Source organism: Gobio gobio (assembly GCF_949357685.1).
Source record: "Gobio gobio genome assembly, chromosome: 15".
Lineage (NCBI taxonomy): Eukaryota > Metazoa > Chordata > Actinopteri > Cypriniformes > Gobionidae > Gobio > Gobio gobio.
The window spans coordinates 26560552-26581814 of record NC_137108.1 but is presented as its reverse complement, the minus strand read 5'-3'; the positions used below and the strand labels follow the sequence as shown (position 1 = coordinate 26581814).

The 21263-nt window shown below is 35.8% G+C and overlaps 1 protein-coding gene across 1 annotated transcript in view; it reads right to left on the bottom strand.

Annotated features, from left to right (window-relative positions):
• efna3b (ephrin-A3b) overlaps positions 1 to 21263 on the bottom strand; it is a 76745-nt gene that overhangs the window by 3558 nt on the left and 51924 nt on the right. The window contains exons 2-4 of the mRNA XM_079837913.1: positions 8753 to 9039; positions 8141 to 8206; positions 3425 to 3502 (exon numbers count right to left, since the gene is read on the bottom strand). Coding sequence (XP_079694039.1) covers positions 3425 to 3502; positions 8141 to 8206; positions 8753 to 9039 — 431 coding nt within the window. The remainder of the gene's footprint in view (positions 1 to 3424; positions 3503 to 8140; positions 8207 to 8752; positions 9040 to 21263) is intronic.

Sequence of the window (21263 nt, the reverse complement as noted above, 5' to 3'; positions counted from 1 at the left end):
AAGTCGAATCTTACATTACGGAACACAAGGAAACTTTGCATCAGATATAATACTGTTGTAACGCTTTACAATGTCATTAAAGGTTCAACTGGTTAAAATAAGTAAGTGCATTAAGTATCAAGAAATCATGAACAGCATTTTTTATAACATTAATGTCAATAAATAAACTGTTGTTCATTGTTAATTCATGTTTGTTTATAATACATTACCCAATGTTTATTTCTGCAACATAGAATGTGAAAAACGTAGACACTACCATTAACCCTCTGGTGCTCTTCGGTCATTTTGAAATTTTCTGTTTTGAAATTTTAAAAATCACTGCTTCATCGGAATTATATGAAACTTGGTGACTTTTCTAGCATTAGGTATGTTAACACACCAAAAAATTGGGGTCATGATTCAAGCATGCTAAATGGTCCTAAAAAAAAAGTAGCGTTCATTGTCTTCGGTCATAAATGACCGACCATAGGAAATGAAGGGGAAATCGGCAAAAACACAAAAATTCTCTGAATATTTGTGTGTACAATCTACAAATTGGCCACAATGCTGAAAAAATGTACACAGCAGTAAAGGGGTGACACTCTAAAACATCAAGAGTGTGATATTGACACATCCACTCACACACACACGCACACCTATGAAAAACTGAACCTATGAACCACATTTTGAATTTTTAAAAATCACAGCTTCCTCAGAATGATATGAAACTTGGTGACTTTTCTAGCATTAGGTATGTAAACACACACAAAAAAAGAGGGCATGATTCGAGCTCTTCGGTCAAAAATGACCACCATAGGAAATTAATGGGAAATCTGCAAAAACACAAATTCACAGAAAAAAATCTATATTTAAAAAAAAATAAGATAAAAAAAAAAATAATAATTTATATATATATATATATATTTATATATATATATATATATATATATATATATATATATATATATATTTTATATATATTTTATATATATATATAAAACTTTATAATAAATAGCCTTTGAGATTTTTTTATATATATATTCAAATCCATCAAAAAAAAAAAAAATTCATTAAATGTGTTCAAAAGAGAACTAGGGAATTCTCAAGCCTCTCCATGGAGACCTCTAGTGATTACACCCATGGTTGCATGATTTCTTAAATAATTACAAAAGAGGGCACTAATCTGCCTTCAAAATTATTTTGAAGGCCTAGTCTGATTTTAACCTGAAATACTGCAAAAAACAAAAACAAATTGTGTATAATTTTCAATGGCAAAAATAGACCATAATTATTGCATAAATATGAAAAAATACCATCAAATCATCTCAAAATACAAAATTAAAAAGAAAAAATATTATTGAAGAAAAATAAATTGCATTGGTTTTACTGGGATGGAGGCAGTTTAATTTTTAGGTGTCCGGTCACTTATGACCGGGAAGACAACCAATGCAACCCCTAAACGAAGAGCACCAGAGGGTTAAAATGTTTGGGGTTAGTAAGATTTTATATATATTTTTTTAAATAAATGAATACTTTTATTCAGCAAAGACGCATTAAATTGATCAAAAGTGACAGTAAAGATTTTTATATCGTTACAAAAAAATTATATTTCACATAAAATGCTGTTCTTTTTAATGTTCTATTCATCAAAGAATCCTGACAAAAATGTTTCGTAGTTTCCACAAAAAAATATCAAGCAGAACAACTGTTTTCAAATTTTATAATTAATAAATAAACAAACAAACAAATAAAGAATAAACGTTTCTTGAGCACCAAATCAGCATATTTATTAGCTTTGCCAAAACATGATTAAAATCTATATTAAAATACATATTAAAGTAGTTTTTCAACAGCTATTTTAAATTGGAATTATTTCACGCCATTACTGTTTTTATTGTATTTTGGTAAGCATAGGATACTTAAAAACAAAAAAAAAACCTTAAATAAAAATGTTTTAACAGACACCAAACGTTTGAACTGTACTACTTAAGATTAATAAATGCTGTAAAAGTATTGTTAGTCACTGTTAGTGTAGGATGTCTAATGCATTAACCAATATTCCTTAATAAAAGCAGGAAATGGTTTGTTTTTATTGTTAAGAAAAGCATATAAAGAGAAGAGCATGAGCCCAATGACACACACACATCTTCTTCTTGTTCTGTATTATTCCCCAAAGGCCAAATAAAAGTTGCCTTTGTGTTTCTTGCATCTGTATTTGTGATTGCCTGCGTGTTTGTGCAAGTCGCTCTGTACTAATATGAATTCCTTTCGTACCGTGAAACGTACTGCCATTGCCATTAATGGGACTAACTGCTCCAGCAGATTTACAGAACTGACATTAAGAATCCTGCAAATGAGAATTTATGTTTCTAATGACTTCCGAACCCAATTTTATTTAAATTAGTAAGTGCGTATGTATTTTTTTCTTTTAATTTAAAAGCACTCGCAGCATTCTAGAGTTTCATATGGCAGTTTTGTGAGTAACTTTTGATTTGTTTCTAAAGTACACTTTAGAAATGTATAATTTAAGTTGGTCAATACTAATGGGACAGCAGTGAGCAAGGACGAGAGGGATTTGTCTATTGGACACAGATGTATGGAGCAGCACTGAGATGTGTGGCTTCCTGAGACCCGGCTGGCCTCTTGCGGTTGTTCTCTTCCCCTCTCTGGCCTGTTTGAAAACTGAACCCCCGAGCGGAGCAAGCGGGAGAGAGCCGGTACTCAGATTCCAGTTATTGGAAATCGTTGGGTGGCTCCGACCCAGAGACGACCCAAAACACATCCACATCCATCTGTCTCAAAACACACGCTCGGAGGGAAAAAAAAACAAAACACGAACAGATCGATGTCTCTTTATTCCTTAAAAACACTTGAAGTCAAATCAATTTCTTTTCTCTCATTTAAATTGTGCGGTCGTTGCTGTCCTTGAGTCAGGTTACCGCGATGGTGAGGAAGTGCAGGATGTGACTGTGAGGCTGGGAACCGGAGGGCTAGTTCTGCCAATGCTAATCAGCGCTAACACTAGCCTCTGCGCTAATCACACTAACTATAGCCAGGCAGCTCACGCTTCGTTTGTCTTTTAGCTTGTGGCTTCATTAGAGTCAGTCATTGCCCATAAGACATGTGCTAGCAGATACACTGTGTATGTTTGGTATACGCCGTGTGCACAGGAAAAGCAAATTAGAGTTGATCTCATATGCATTTTTATTACACATTCGAATGACATGAAGTGGATTTAGTTTCACACCTAATTTGATTTATAACAATAAATCTGCTCTCACATGCACACGCATGATTTATGAGCTTGCTGTGTAACTACGAAAGAGGCGTGCGGATGCCACAGATCTGGGCATAGAAACCTTGGGTGTAAATGTCAACCCAGTCAGTGATTTATATGCATATGTATAAGTGTCAGTGTGGTCCGTCTGGTGTGTGCGTAACTCACCGAGGTCATCGATTTTGATGTTAGGTCTTAGAGTGTAGTCTGGCTCTGTGGGCTGGGGCTCATCATCTGAATCAGATGCTGGGAAGACATGAAAGGAGAATCAGAACACACACTCTCCACTCTCTCTGAAGGATCTTATACATGCTCTCAAAGGACTTGGGAATTTATTTGTAAGCTCCTCCAGGTCATACAGCCCTGGATGGAGGGGGAGTTAGTGTCCCCAGTTCAGGCTACATACATCAAAGGGATGCGTTATGAATCACAAAACAATGGTCTACTAGTCGACAGCTTGTCTAACAGTTATGAACAGTCGAGGGATTTACTGGGTTCCCACCAGTGAGCACTATAGGGGACCAAAGGAAAATTTGATAGGGCTATCAAAATGAATGTCAATTCAATTTGTGTATTAATTTAATTTTCTTTTTATACTTTTATTGAATTTGACCCTTCTTTTTTTTTTTACACTTTTACAGAAAATTATGTTTGTGATTATTTTAGTCTTTTGACCGTTATTCATTTTAACAGTAAACAAATTGCATATAGTTTTGTGAAAAAATAGAACTCTGCTTTAAAACAATATTATTTTAATATTTATTTTAGGCATTTGTTGTATAATGATTAATGGGTAAACAAAAATACATCTGGTCAGCTTGGGGGGTTGGGTAATTTATTGTGGGGAAAAAAAATCATATATTTACCATTTAGTTACTTTACAGAAAGTGAAAAATTGTCATTTATTGTGAATATGAAATATGAAATAAAAATTTGTCAGATACTATTTTAATAATGTGTTTTTACCTTCAGAACAAATGTACTGTGAAAAAATCCAATTCATATTCTGAAATAATATATTATTATTGTTGTTTTAACTTTGGTATTTGGGTAAATGACAAATAAGAAAAATAATATTGTTTTTAAGATAAATAATAAAAAAATAATTTTAAGCAAAAGAGTTTTAAAATGCATTTTTATGTCAAAAAAAATGTATGGTGTTGATTCGTATTGGTTTTACAGCTTTTAAGACAGCATTAATTCATTATTAAACAAGATTTCTGATTTTACCACCCAGAAAATGTCAGGTGGTGCGACCATATATTCATTTAAAATAATATACATATACAATATACATATGAATCATTGTAAAAATGCATATCACATGGTAAATTCCATTTTAGTCCAATTCATATAAACGGACACTTTTCTATGTGTTCAGAACAATTTTCCATAAGGAGTTTTTATTTTTTTTAATTATTTGTATACATTATATAATGGTTTACATTTACATTTCTTACTTAATTTTGCAATTGCAGTGGGAATTGATACTTTTAAATGTAAATTTGCTGGTCGCACCACCTGACATTTTAGGTCTTTGAAACACCACAACTCAAAAAGTCAAAAATTTTTAAAGAGTATCTTATAAAGGAAATATTGTAGATCAATTTGATATGTGACATGTATTTTTTTTTAGGAAAATAATGAATTCTGACACAAAAAATACATGTCATTTCATTGACCCATTTAGCATTGCTTTAAAAATGAAAAACCCTTACAGAAAAGTTGCATGGCTAACTTTTTTGGCCCGGTTTCAAAGACAGGGCATAGATTAAACATTTCATAACTGTATAATACTATACAGTATTATTAAAAATCAATGGTGTAATACTGTGCTTCAACATGGTAAAAAGTTACAGTAAATAATGTTTTTCATTTTACAGTATGCTTAACACTAATATACGTAGTTAGTGTTACGGTAATTTTACTGTTGAATGAAATAAAGCAACTACTGGATAATTGTTGCCAGTAAGTTAATGTTCATGTGAAAATAAATGTTTTGCCTTAATTCAATTAGGGCATTTAATAGCTTTTATAAACATGCCTTAGGGGGGGGGAAAGGCATCTTGAGACAAAACAATGGCACCAACATATTTTAAGATGCCAGTGCAAGTTGCTTTCAGTTAAAACAGCTCAAACATGCATTTTAGTCTGGGACTAGGCCTAAGCCTCGTCTGTGAAACCAGGGGTTTATGAGTCCCATTACAAGTGTCATGTTTTTTTAAGACGGCGCATCGAGTTTGAGTCCAACTTTTAAAAATGCATTGGAAATCTACTGCATTTAGTTTAGTTCTTTTTTGGCTCAGTGGATCCAAATCTTGGTTTCAAAGGCCCCCCATCACTGCACAGTGTATCTCTTTATTCTAACACACCTGACTCAACTCATCAGCTCATTAGTAGTTTTCCACATCCTTATAAATACATCAGCCCTGCTCCAGCCCTTTTGAACTCAAGGCACTGGAGTTCAGACCTGACTGAGCAGGACTAACAGATTCATCTTGACACAAGAACTCAGAGACTCCAAGAGAGAGGGCAGAGGTTAAGACAGCACACAGTATGCTCTCTCTTTCTCTCTCTCTCTCTCTCACATACGTACACTGAGCTGAATATTATTAATGAACATGAGCACTGACAGAAAGAGAGGGTGAGGGTTAAAATAACACTCAGTGCCAGCAAACTGACTGTGAGAGAACATCCTGACAGCACCTGGAAACAAGAGAGAATAGGAAGAGAGAGGGAAGAAATGACAGAGGAGGAGTAATAGAATGGTTTATAGCAGTGTTTCCCAATCGTTTTATTTTGTCGTTTACCCTCCTGGGACCCAAACAAAAAAAGTGTTTTGAATTTAGTATTTTTTCATGTCATTACATTGTTAGTAGAGCATAAGAAACAAATTGAATTATTATTATTTTTTTGTGAAAAATTATATTTTATTCATATGTTATGATGTGTCCTCTGCAGTTGACACCAGGAATAAAATGACATGAAATTGCATGTATAGCCAAAAACAATGGGATTTATTTTTAATGCACCAATTTTTAGGTTTCAGGATTTTTTTTAAACAAACTTTGTTTAAAGATGATTCTGAACTATGTTATGAAAGATATAACGAAATGCATTGATATACCATTTTACTTTATGAAATGTGTGGGTAAAATGGCCATACTTGGATTTTCCCATTCAATGCAATGTATCTATACACTGCATCTAATTTGCAAATTAATGTGTTCTTGGTGCAACATGTAATGAAAAAATAAGTGTAATAGTGGGAGTCATAATTGGCAACATTTTCAAAATAATATCTAATATATCATAGGAATATTGATATGCAATTTCTTTCCCTATTCACTTATGTCTCCAAAATGCCTGATAAACATGATTTAAGTCCTGACGTCCACTAGAGTGGACATTTATGAAATCAATGCCCTGTTTTGTAACTTGAAGTTATATTTTGATTAGAAACCCCATAACATTTTCCTATTTATAATAAAGACCAAGAAGTTGTTGTTGTCCTGGTGAAACCTCCAAACATTTGGTATCTCTGGAAAGCCCCGAATGTGCTCGTTACAGGACATCCAGACTGTGACATGTATGATGTCAGAGAAATTCACTAAAATATAATGTCCACTACAGTGGACAAAAGTCTATTCATGGGTCCTAGGAGGTTAAACTCCAACAGCCTTATATGTATGTTTTTTAACTGCATTCAGCTTGATATTGTTTCAACTGGATAAGACATTTTAAATAAAAACATATATTATAATTTACATGCAAGAGAAAAATATATACCACAATATGCCACGAATTAAGAATTTAAAATCCCCTCATTTGATTTAAATCATGGCTACTATAACTGAATTAAAAGGGGGGATTAATTAGTACAACAAGGCCACGATTGACTAAAACAAGGGAACAAATGAATAACTGTGGAAAAAAAGAAATCTTAATTCATGGCCACGATTTAACTAAAACGATGGTACATTTTGCTGTATTTTATTTATTATATATTTTTCCCACATGTCATGTGCAGGGCTACATAATATTTTTTCTATTTGAATATTTTAATAAGTGGCAATTTCTGTTATATACACTACTGTTCATAAGTTTAGGGTTGGTACTATTTATTAATGCTTATGAAAGAAGTCTCTTATGCTCAGGCTGCATTTACTTACTCAAAAATAGAGTAATATTGCAAAATTATTTTATTATATTTTAAAATAATGTATTCCTGTGATGGCAAAGCTGAATTTTCGTCATCATTATTCCAGTCTTCGGTGTCACATGATCCTTCAGAGAAATCATTTGAATATGCTTAAGAAACATTTCTTATTATTATCAATGTTGAAAACAGTTTGTAGAAACAATAATAAATGTTTTCATAATTATTTGATGAAAAGATCATTAAAAATAACAGCATTTATTTAAAAATGAAATATTTTGTAACATTATAAATGTCATTACTGTCACTTTAATGTATTTAAAGCATACTTGCTGAATAAAAGTAGTTTCTTTAAAACAAATCATCTTACTGACCCAAAACTTTTGAATGGTAGTGTAAGTTTAATGAAGCAAAATCTAAAATCTTTTCAAGTACACCCTGAGGTACGCGTATTCTTGGTTGGGAATCACTGTAGTGCCAAACAACAACATTAAGACATGAAACCTAGTGGGGAAAGAGAGGGAGAGAGTGTGCTCTCTGTGTAAACAGATTGATTTAATCCTCAGAAAGACAGATCGTAGAGTTAAAGAAACCTGGACTGAGTGCACTTCATAAATGGGTGGACAGGTGGATCAATTGACTGAAAAATAGAATTGATGGATGGATGAAATGATGAGTTGATGGATGGATGTATGATGGAATAATGGATGGATAGAGGTCGATACCTGTTGAGCAGCAGACATACACTCTTAATCTCAGGCAGCTCCGCCCATGGTGATGAGTGGGTGTGGCTAAAAACAGGAAAATGTCAATCATTCTGTCAGTCATCAGAAATACTGTAATATTCTGTAATATTGCACACAGCAAAGCTTTAAATAAGTAATGTAAGAATCTAGTATCTAAAAAGAAGCTTGTACTGGTACCTTATATATACAAGGCAAGCATAAGGTCCTACAGATACAGTAGAGTGTATAGTGCTAGCATTGTGTACGTACAGATATAATAGTGTGCATATGTGGATTAATATGCACTTATACATACAGTAATATAAATAAGCACATTTATGAACTTTATAGTTATGAGTATAATACATATAAATACAATGATTTCTTGTATTATTTGAAATCAACATATATTAAAGGCAGGGCAACAAATGTAAATTGATATTCACTTAATATGTACTTAATTGTAAAAAATATAGAGATAATAATTTAGTATCTCTTTCTTTTTGATGGACATGTCCTGGACAGGTTGCCTGACATTCAATAATGTAAATAGCTGTGTTACAAAAGACATGGAATTGTGAACAGCTGAGATAAAGCACACTGGATACTCACAGATATAATAATACTCCTGCCCAACGTGGAACTCATAGCCGAGCGAGAAGGCGCTGTAGCGCTGAAACTTTTCAGAGAATTTGATTGGTGCGTGTGGGGCATGTGGACGGTTACACTCCCAGCGTTTGAAGCCCAGCTGCGGGTCACACGTACGGTAACCACGATAGCTGACCATGTAGAGCACGTACTGCTCGGCGATACCTCTCTGGCTGCTGTTGTAGTGAGGACAGTAGATATCCAGATAGTCATTGACATTCACCTGCACCGTGTAACCCTCCTTACGAAGTCTGATGACACAGAGAAACACACATATTCAATTATAGTCAATTATTGTTCAAAATGATGCTGGACATATTTGGCATCTTTATCCATATACATACACCAAGCTTGCAAAAAAAAAAAAACACTCAGCATACAGTATAAGCAGCTGCAACACAATTACCAACTTTCTATACTTATAGAAAACAAGCAGTTGAAAGTTAAATAAACAAATAATATAATTCAATTAATAAAGGAACGTGTATATGAGTGGTGCTGTGACCAGTCACTAATCTTTCAACAGGGTTCCTGGCTTCTTCCTGCACATTTTCCATTTAAAAATTCTATACTTTTCCAGACTCAAATTTTCAAACAGACCATATTTAACATAAATGGTTTATACATCATTATTTTCAGCATTTTATTTGGTATATAGTAGCCTACAGACATCTGTAAATATTTTTATTTTCTCTGTTTTTTGATGAGAAGAAGCCTTGCATTTTGCGTAATGAAAATGTGCTCCTTGAATTAATTCCGTCGTGTTCGACAATCTCTAAATGATCAAACTTTTGCCATAAAAATTTGGCAATGATAAATAGCCAAGCTGAATGTGAGAACAACTAGAAATGCCCTCGAATTTAGAATCAGTCAAGCACATCCGATTTAAAATAGCGAGAGGTCGGTGCAGCAAATTTCACGTTCCTCCAAAATGAAAAGCAAAAAAATCGTTTTTTCAGCCCCAGTGACCTCTCCTAGAGGAAATGATCCAGTAATCTGAGTGGAGCTCATTCACGTTTTATAGATTATACATCTAGCTACATTTACAATATATCATTACACATCAGGGAAAAGCAGGTAGTTATTTTATAAATCATCATTACACACAAACACACTCTTGAATATATGGTTTACAGGGACTTTTCATAGGCATAATGGTTTTTATACTGTTCAAACTGTATATTCCGTCCCCCTACGCTAACATACCCTAAACCTTCCCATTACACAAAACCTTATGCTAATTTCAAAAACCACTTATAGTATGTTTTTAAGCCGTGTTTACGTTGTAATACCCATTATACAGTTGTCCTCGTGCACATAAGACTATACCTGTACACACACACACACACACACACACACACAAGCGCACACAGAGAGGTCTTTCCTTTTCCTTCAAGGTTAAAGGAGGACAAATAAGTTTTCACATGATGATGGATGCATTTTCTTCGGGTGCAGTTGAGGCAGAATCAGTGCAAGCTTGTATCAGACATTTGCATTTCGGGGGAAGCTCCCTCGGGCCTGAGAGATCGAATGAAGGTGAGCATGAAGAAGGGAGAGACGAGTGATGGCTGTGTTGGGACCCGTAGTAATATATTTTCCTATCGCGCTCCAGTGCGCAGCTGTATTGACAATGAGTCTTACTATTCCAAGACAGAATCTGATGAAAGCGCGCGAAACGCAACGTATATAAACAACGAGTAGCGTGTGCGCTGAGAGAATGCAGCTCTCGCGGGACGAGTCTCGGCCTACTGCAGGTTGGAAAAGTTGCACCGCAAGTGTCAGAATTCAAAACACAAGCGCGGTCCCTTCTTCACGGCACTCGTTTGTCAATGTCACACCAGCAGACGCCGAGAGGACGGAGTGAAACTCAGCGGACTCTCGATGATGGGAGGTTGCCATAATAACGTCTGACCAGCAGGTGTCAGTATTTAGATGCTCAAATATCAATTTCTTTTCCTCGGTTCTAGGTCACTTCTCCTGGGAGATTATTATTCAATTATTAAATGAAGATCAAAAACGCTGCATTAACGCCTCCCCCTCCTTCACACTCGTCTCTGATCCTCACTCACTCACTCATTCCTCCGTCTCACTTTTGACTTTTAAGTGCAAATGATGGTGTGTAAGCGCAATGTTTGTTTTTTGTCTGAAGTAGGCCACACCCCTCTATACACATTTATTCATTCATACACCATGTGCAAAACGGAAAGGAAACCTAAAAGGGGAAAAGTCAAGATTTTATGGTAGTCTTTTCGATAAAATATAGGCACAAATGATTAACCATAATAACCTGTAGCCTACAAAACAACACTGTTTGCATGAGTTCCCATAAAGGCATTCCGGAGGAAATATCTTTTTTATCTTTTTATATTTCTATAGGTTTAATTTTGAAAGAAAATGTCTATATGTGGGCAAAAACTTCATCTTAATGGCCAAATGCAGGTAAGCTACAGTTCACTGAATACATGTTGACCAATAGTAGGCATGTTGTTCATTACAGCATATGCCTAGACCTAGACACCATTCATTTAACAAAGATGAAAACGTATAGCCTACATCAGATGTAGCCTATATGCTACATTCTTTATGGCACGCACTGTATGGCCCAAGATCACGTCATTTTCACAATTCTTAAAACTGTTTGAGTTTTTGTCTACTGAAAGTAAAAAAAGTGAAGAAAACAGTCCATTGAGCGCACTGTAGGCTTTATCTCACAGCCTCGTTTTCATTGCTGTCAAAAATGAAATAGGACTAAGGTCTATTGCATCACAACGAAATCTGCCGTTATTACGGAGCAAAATTCAATAATAAAGTAAAATAAAAATAATTATTAAACAAAACAATTAATTAAATAGCATAAATGTAAAACAGGCATATGATCATAACCATTGTTTTGCCAATAAATATTGTAATCAATTTAAAATATAATTAAATAAATGTAAAAAATAAATAAATAATAATAATAATAATTTTATTCAAAAGACAAGTCAGCTTGCCTTGTCCTCAATTTTTCAAAATAATTTTTTTTCAAAAGGAATATTTTTTTCGTTCAATTAAAATCTACTCTTATAGCATACCTTTGACATTTCTCAGATGTAATGCCAGTTTTTGATTTTAAGAAAAGAAAAGAAAAGAAAAGAAAAGAAAAGAAAAGAAAAGAAAAGAGAAAGAGTGACTGACAGGATGAGCCAAATTTGAATGTGTGTAGGCCTATGTCAGATGTATTATATCTACTTTTGTATTTCAAGGATAAAGCACACAAAAGAAGCCTTTCAAAAAGAGTGCTAAAACAAAAGGCTTTTTTTTTTGTCTTTCATTACAAACCTATTTGCAGTGCAGGAATGATGACAGTAAAGTCAGAGGTGGAAGACTGATGGAAGGCCATCTGCAGGTGTTATTATGTCCACGAGGGGGCGATGAAGAGAAGAAACGTTAACTCCACTGTGGGAGATTTCAAATCATTAAAAAAAATGATCCTGGAGTATTTAAAATAGGCTGGCACACATTTTTGTCCACAGCTCAGTAGAGAACCCCTATGTCTACAAGAGCATTATAGCTAACATTTGAAAGAACATACACACACACAAGATTTACATGGTTGTATATGTGTACACAGGCTGTACGGTTTGTGTGGGTCCAAGATGCAAGATGCTGAGCTGGGCAGCAGGTCAGAGCAAGATCAAGACTCAGTGGATCAATGTCACTATGAGAGAGAGACAAAGACAGAGGCCAAAGCTTCTACAAGAGAACAAAAGCCAAGAAAACCAATAATACCATCTGAAACAACTGCCTATATAAGCGTTTTAGTTCGCTTCATTAATCAAATGTAGCAAGTACACCAAGAAATCCCTTTATTACAGTCCATTTCTTGTTTTTGGACACATTAATTAAAATCCTCGTCCTTTCCATGTAGAACTTGAGTAAGATGCACATTTCTCATAGTTACATATGTGCAGAATGATTGTGCCTACAGAGCATATCTGTAATGAGAGAGAGAGAGAGAGAGAGAGAGAGAGAGAGAGAGAGATGGCAGAGCTGAATCAGCACCACAGGAGAAACAGCAGCTCTCTTCTCTTCCCTCTTGTTCTTTTCTGTTCTTCTAATTAACCCCCTCAAACCGTTTAATTAAAGGAGAGCATCTGTCCTGCGAACAGTTGACAAAACACATGTGAGGTGTGTTAATACACAAACACACAAACGCACATGCTGCGTTTTATAAAGGACACCTGCAGATCCACTGATGACTGTGGACTAAAAGTATGAGTGTTTAGTGAACATACTGACTGAAGCAATAGGGCCTATCACATGAACAAGAGGGCTGGTGTTCCGAATATCATGCGATTCGTCTGCGGGTAATCACAGCCGCGCTGATATTCAGACCAACAATTTGATATTAAACAACGGTTAAATAAACAAAATGTTCATATTAAGTAACATTTAAGACTAAGCCAGTAACCTTGTCTAATTTTGCTCTTTGAATGAAAAGCTCCAAACAAAGCCAAAACATTTTGCATCTCCGGGCAACACGCATGTGTTCATTTACTTGAGTAAATGATTCAATGACTCGCTCTCTTTAGAATCAATTGTTTGTGTAAACGATTCAATGACTCACTTGTTACAATCCTGAATGAATCAGCGTTTTTGAACGAATTGCTTAAAGTCACTGCATCCGAAAGCTTAGACAGCTGATTTGTTGCCTTGTTGCCCTATCAGGCAATAACTTTGAAGGCAGTGTTTGAGGCTCACAAAACTTATTTTTGAGACAGCATACCTGATGATAACTAAGCGAATTTTAGATACTACAAAGCTAATTTCTTGCTAATGACATCAAAAGTGGAAAACGTTGGTCAGAAACGTACATTTACACACAAACTGACCACCAACCACAACTTTCAGATGCCATCTTTAATTTTTAGCTCAACTGTCACGGAATGGAAAGCATAGTATTGTGGGATATCAGAGGCAGTGAAGGATACATCTATGCCGCCATCAAAAATCAATCAGATGAAGGTCTCTCAGGAGACAGGAAAGAGGAAGTGAAGCTAACATTGGATTCTGATGTGCCATGATGCCTTCCTACCTTGGAATGCATCCTCCGAAGGCAGCATTTGTAAGCTTTCGCATGCAGTCAACGGCTCATTCACTTGTTACGTTCCTGAATGAGTCAGTGTTTTTGAACAAATCTCTTGAGTAAATCATTCAATGAGCCCTATTTTAATGATCTGAGCGCATGGTCTGAAGCACAGGTGCACTTAGGGCATGTCCGAATCCACTTTTGCTAGTTTAACGAAGGCGCATATTTAAAACGCACCCTTTAAATAACACAACAAATACTGCGGCAATGGCCGGAACACACCTCGTTTTCAGACCAGCACGCCCATGCACGAATAGATGGGTGCGAGTGCATTTGCTATTTAAACAACTTGGTGCTGGACGTGAAAATGATAACTGAATCAGGCTGAAACTAGCAAAAAACACTGGCGTCACATTACGCCGGCTGTATGATAGGGCCCATAGACTCAATCACTTGTTTAATTTCTTGAAAGAATCAGTGTTTCGAAATGAATCTTGAGTAATTAGGTGTGTTCGACTTGAAGTGGCGTTGCACAGATCGATCGGCGTATGTATGACATCAAAGCACCGTGAAAAAGCATTTGAAAGCATATGGAGCCGTCTGCTCTCTAATCTCTCTTGTTGCACTTTGATGTCATACACTGATTGGTCAGTGCAGCGCCACTTCAAGTCGAACACACCTAATGATTCAGCAACCTAAATGAATCAGGGTTTTTGAACAAATCCCCTAAGAAAATTATTTAATGATTCACTCAAAGACTTTTCACCTTTTGTCACTAGTACCTACTGGTGTAACAAAGAGACTCTTTCACTGAAAAAAGGCTCTCTGACAGTGCATGGATTTTGAGTGCATTTTTACAGGAGTTTTAAATTATTATTTAAATGGTTTTAATTGAAGAGTTCAGATGCAAAAGCCACCAAACGCCTCCTCCATCAAAAACGAGATAATGATATTGAGCAAATGCTCTCCGCACACAGTATACGTTCATCAAATACTTTCGCTTCAAATCCACTAAATCCCAGTGTCAGGCCATTCTAAAATACCGGTTTGTCGGCAGAAACCGCTAAACAGCATTTGCCTTTGTCAGCAAAATCCTCTAAGACCTCAGAAACCAATCAGAAGATACGAATCGAATCATATGATTTCAAGATGAATGACGGTGTGCGTACACTGTAAAAAAATGACTGATTTTATTGTGTTGGTTCAGCAAAAATCCACACTGTAAAAATCTCGTACAACAAAAAAAATCTTAGTACTAATCTCCCCAAGCTTTTTCTAATTGACTTAACTTTTGTAAATAACATTACACGAACTGAAAACAAGTTGTCTGTGACACAAAAAAAAAGTTCAGTTGAATCAACTTGACATTATTTGTTTTCTGGAGAGATGCAACTATTCTGTAACAAATCTTTTGTAGTTGAGCCAATTCAACATTTTGTGTCTATTGGAAACATAAGTTCTTATTAAGAATTAACAGGTTCAGATGTAGATTTTTTTATTAAAAATGTTTGGTCACCATTTTGGTGATGAGCATTTCCTTGAGTTGGGCAGTTTGACTCTTGGCATTTAATGTGAGTTTGTAGTTTTTGTAACAGTGTTTAACAAAACACATAAATTGTTGCAAAGAAAGCTGTAACCAATGATCAGGTGGATCTAGCTAACAGCATTATAAAGGTGGAGTAGTTTACTACTTTATGTGAGTGATACGAAAGTGATTATTTATGAATAATCTATTATATTTACCAACAAAAGTTTTATGCAGCAGATTAGTCATTCTGAATTTTGATTATTAAATGCATTGTGGGAACTTTTTTTAGATACACACACACACACAGACATCAAGAATCAGCATTTGAATCTCATAAAATGTGACATTTTTCATGCCACAATGCATGCTGGGAGCCATCATTTTAATACTTTGTTGGCTCCCAGCATGCATTGCGGCATGAAGCAAGGGGGGGGGGGGACACTCAGTTTCAGTCAGTCTCATGTCAATCTTGAGTACCTATAGAGTAGCATTGCATCCTGCATATCTCTGAAAAGTCTTTATTTTTATTATAATTATAAAAGGAAGATGCGCTGTTCCGAGTCTTTCCGAAAAAAGCCGTGCGGCTGGGGGCGTATCGTGTGGGCGGAGCTAAAGAATGTCGAGCGCGCACCGCTGTTACTGTGTTGAGTCCGTCTGAAAGCTGCGTCATCCCTAAAAGCGGGAAAAAACTTTATTCAACATAAAAAATGGCTTTTAATCAGATACAGCCATACATCTATGATCCGGAATCAGACCCAGAGGGTGAAGTTGAACAGGAGCAGCAGCAAAAACGACTAGAGCAGGACATCTCTATGTGGTATAAGTTACACTAACTATATAATATGCTTAGCGGCTTGTGTTATTTACACATTTATACTTTAATTATATCGTGTGTGTGTGTGTGTGTGTTTACGCGTGGTTTGTGTAGACATGATTTGTAGTAAGCGGACTGGTTTTGCGCGTCAGGCTAGTGTTTACATAGAAAGACATGGAATAGTAGCGCATTTGAATGAAGAAGCGCGCTTATTTAGTTCAACATATTTCCCCACTCTTTGTGTATTGTTGTTTGGAGTGCTTTTACAATACACAAACATACACATATAGTGGCCAGCTAAACAAATGTACACACACTATACATCTCATGCTCCATTGATCAATACGTACAAAAACAGACATTTGAAGTAGTCTTACTCACTGCCTGCGGTTCCAACGTTGGGACCTTTATCGTTGGGACCGCTCCATCCTTCAGTATTAGGCGATCTGAAAATCCGGCGTCGAACTGGGCCTTGTTTTATAAAACAATCGGCACCGAAATGCAGGGAACAGACATAAATATTTGCGCAACTCAGTTGCTGATCCGGAAAAGCAAATTCCATCCACTTTTGCCTTAACGCGGGGTTATTTGGCAATCTGTACAGGACTGTCTTGGCCTGGCAACCAAAAACACACTTTTTTGGTGACATTGTTAATTACTTGAAGTCACATCACCTGTGCAGCGCAGCCTACGAGCCAGCGCTTTGATGGGCGCAGCCTATTGCTTTCACCCGCTCTCTCTCTCTCTCTCGCGCGCGCTCTTCCGGTAGAATTGTCCGTACGGCCCATACAAGGAAATTCCGCCCTGTTGACGTCAAGCGGACCCATGATCGAAAAAAACTTTCCGAAACTTATGACTAACAGGAAGTACTAATTTTGGCAAAGAAATACTCCCATCAAACGTCCACCTTAGCTTTTGAAACTGTGTCCATGTTTAGCATGGGAATCCAAGTCTTTAACAGTGCAAAAAGATCAGTATGCATGAAACAGCATTTCACCCCCCCTTTAAAAGAAAACATCTTGGACTTCAATTGTTCTTTATTCCATTTACCAACCAAAAAAGCTGTGCATATTAGGCCTGCATTAAACCTGCATGTTTTTTTGTCATGTCTTCTGTCTTCTGTCATCTATGAAGAGGAGCCAAGAGCTTCAAAAAACAGGTGCATGACTCCCCTGATAGTATTTAGTCCTCCATCTCCATTTTGTGTTTCCTATCAAATTATTTGGTCAATCCCTCTACTCATTTTGTTCCTCTCTCTCTTTCTTTTTTTTTTTTACTCGTCCTTTATTTCCTCCTCTACAGCAGTAAATTATTGAAAGGTTATTAAACTCAGAGGCATCATTGAGCCACTGCTGCCTGCTCACACACACACATGCATGCGGTTGCAAACGTGCCAAATGCCACCCCGATAAAATTAATACGCCATCCACTCTCTGCAGCCAAACAGACGTTTACTATTCACTGAGATCAGAGCCGGTTTTTAATCAATCAAACTTTCTCGTAATCAGTGTTTCAGCCAGAAGAGAAGGAAGAGTGTGTGTTTGGTTTTAAATCTGCTAAGGAATTGATATGTGTCGGTGGGGGAGAGTTCAGCCGCTGTTACCTGCTCTCAAGGCCGACCTCATCACCGTTCCCCTCACATCAGCAGAGTGTGTGTGTGTGAGCGTAAATCACACACACACACCTCCACTCACTTCCCCTCGTTTCAAAGCCCATTTGCCACAGGCAATTAGAAACCAACCAATCTCTTCCTCTCTCTCACTTTAACTCCTCTCTGTGGCTCATTCTCGATGTCTCACTCCTTTCTGCCGTTCTCCCTTCCTCTTCTCTGACTCTTTATCGATGCAGTCGCTCACTGTCACAGCACTGATGGCTAGTTTTAGCCTTCTGAACTGTACTAATCCAGCAGATAAATTCACTCTCACTCACACGCACACAAAGTGCCACTTTCTGACGTTGGTCGATAGTATGTGAAGTTTTAAGTCAACCCAGGAGAGTCTTTTTATTAAATAGAGGGTGCAGATATGGTTTTCAATACACACAATAATTCATCCCTTTCAATATATCAGTTCAGCCTAGCTATTTTCGATTTTCTTCTCAGTCACCTCTACACATACACAGATGAACCGGCCTCACACACACACACACACACACACACACTCACTGGTCCTCACTTTACGGTTTATTACCCCCTTTCTTCTGAACAATGAGGATATGGCTCTCTCACTCTCCTCTGCATCTTTCCTTCACCCCCTCGCTCTCTTTATTGCAAGTTCAAGTAAGTTTACAGAACACAGCTCCCCTCTGAGCAATGAAAAGGAGAATATATACGTCTGTTGGGCCTTGTTTCTTTGTGTGTGTGGGCAAGTCTCTGTTTATTCTTGTATGTTATTATATGTTATTATATAAGCTGTGGGCAGTTGATCTCCCATCATGCACCTGGAAAGAAAAGCTCTTAATGTAAATGATTGCTCAATTGTTTTGCATTGTTTAATTTTAGGATTTAATTCTTGGGATCGCATAGATCCGTAGATGCCACATTCGACCGCTCCAAAGCAGTTGACGCATCTGCCATCTTTGAATGGTTAACATTATGCTGTTCATCACTCACACTAACAAATCGACAAATTTTCATTGAAAATTTCACAGCATTGTGCAGCCTATGGCGGTAGAAACCACAAGCCATACATTTCAGACAAAATGGGCTAACCTTTCAAAGGTAAGAATGTGCTGGTTTGTGTTTTTATCCAATATGTAATATCCATATGCAGAATTATCACGGTAATGATGAACTAAATGTTGTGAAAATCATCTGCTAATGCTATGCAGATATAGATATTCATGCATGCGAATAACTAGGTTGCAGATGCACAGTCAACTTGCTCTCAAGTGGCCACGGCCTGGATTTGACCAATCCAATATGGCAGCTTACGTATAGCAGTCGGTAGAAACAGACACTAATTAGGCATCTATGTATATATATATATATATATATATATATATATATATATATATATATATATATAGATATATATATATATATATATGGTGTCTATTTACAACATATGTGTTGTAATTGCCTAGCTGCTGTCTGTCCTGCTGTATGAGGCTGTCTTAAATGTGTTGATTTTGATTAAGCTTAGTTGGGCACATCGAGCGCAACATTAACCGCCCATTTTGTCTTGGTTCCAGAAGTGTTTTCCTATCGATTTTTTTCCCATAGGGATTTTATAAAACTGCAATAAAGATGAATAAAACCACCCCTCATCTCCAAGATGAAACACAACCTTTAATTCAAAGATAAAAAAGATTATGAAAGTATAAAAAAAAAAAAAAAGGTATATTAAATAATGTGTTTATAAGGGAATGAGTGAAATGTACACTATAAACTCTAACGCTCAAAATAATGAATTGGTTAAAGTAGAGCCAACTAAAATTTGTTCAAACAAATTAACTTTTATGAGTATTTAGAACTTTCTTTTTCTTTTGAGTTCTCAGCTGACGCATTTTATGTAATCTGAATGGTTTCATTGTTTTGAGTTTTATGAACTTGTTTCTTTTAACTTAGACTAACTTAAATTTAACCGAAACTGGGCTGGGATTTCGATTTCCCAGCATACTTTGCCATGGCAATCAAAAGGAACAGTAAATGCAAAAATTAAGTGTTATATTATGTTTGTTTTTTTGTGCAAGATTAACGTTAAATGGGAGATTTAGTAGTGTTTAATGTTTTGATATGCTAGTTTCTGTTATGTTGGGCTTTTTTGTATAAAGTTTCCACTACTAAAAATGTGAGATTACATGCTAAGTTAAATGTATGAATTAACTTACTCAAATATTTCAAGTTAAGAGCCATTAAAATGTATGATTACAAAATAAAACTCTGCAAGTTCTGCTTACTTAAACTTAAAATTTCTTAACGTATATAAAATATAAGGGCAACTTTTGAGTTTTGCCAACTTATTCGGGTTTACTAAGGATGGTACAATATAGCACTATTGATTTTAAATTCATTGGATCTGTGTATAAATACTATATTTAAATAAAATTCGTAAAACATAGAAAATGTATTATTACATTTATTCAGTAAGGATGTATTAAAGTGATCAAAAGTGACAATAAATACATAACATATTTTGATTTCAAATAAGTGCTGCTCTTTTTTAACTTTCTATTAATCAAAGAATCGTGAAGAAAAAAATAAAGGCTTCATAAAAATATTAAGCAGCACAACTGTCAGCATATTCAATAGAGCCCCTAAAGGGACATGGTGATGGAAGAAAGAAAAAAAAAAGATAGGAGGAAAAATTATATGTCAATGTTTTTGCGTTCTCTTGCAAAGTTTCTCGGGGGAAATGCAAAAATGTTGAGAGAGAACGCAAAAGCATTGCAATATTTTTTCCCCTCCCATCTCATAGTTTTTCCATCACCATGTCCCTTTAGGGGCTCCGTAAATTCCGAATGATTTCTAAATGTCACATCGTTTAGAAGACTGAAGTAATGACTGCTGAAAATTCAGCTCAGCTTTAAATATGATTTTCTTTAGAAATTAAAATAAAATCATGCTGTCTGATCACTTCAACAGAAGCATACACCTCTAAAATAATAACCCTGGAGCTTATAACATCTGAAAGTTTTGAAAGGTTTCGAAATATTTCTACAGAACCATTGAAAATAAATTTCTTTATGGCAAATTAATTACATTTTTACTTACTGAATTTGACTGGTGCACTCACTCTATTCCTGACATTCAAATATTATAGACCCACAATATTGTTATAGAATGTCATGGCCAGGACGGCAAGATAAAGAAAGATATTTGCAAATACTATACTGATCACAGACTGCATACCAAACTTCATTAAATATCAAATTCTACCGCTTTGCATGTATCTTTGTTCAATCCCCAAAGATATAAATCAAATGTTTCTTCTAGACAACAGAGAGCGAATGGGAACTTTTTCTTAAGTCTCCTGCTTCTCAGATCTTTCTCCAGAGAAAACGAATTGCAACCTCAGATGTGACTCCTCAAGCGTTTCAGAAGAGATCTTAATGTTCCAAA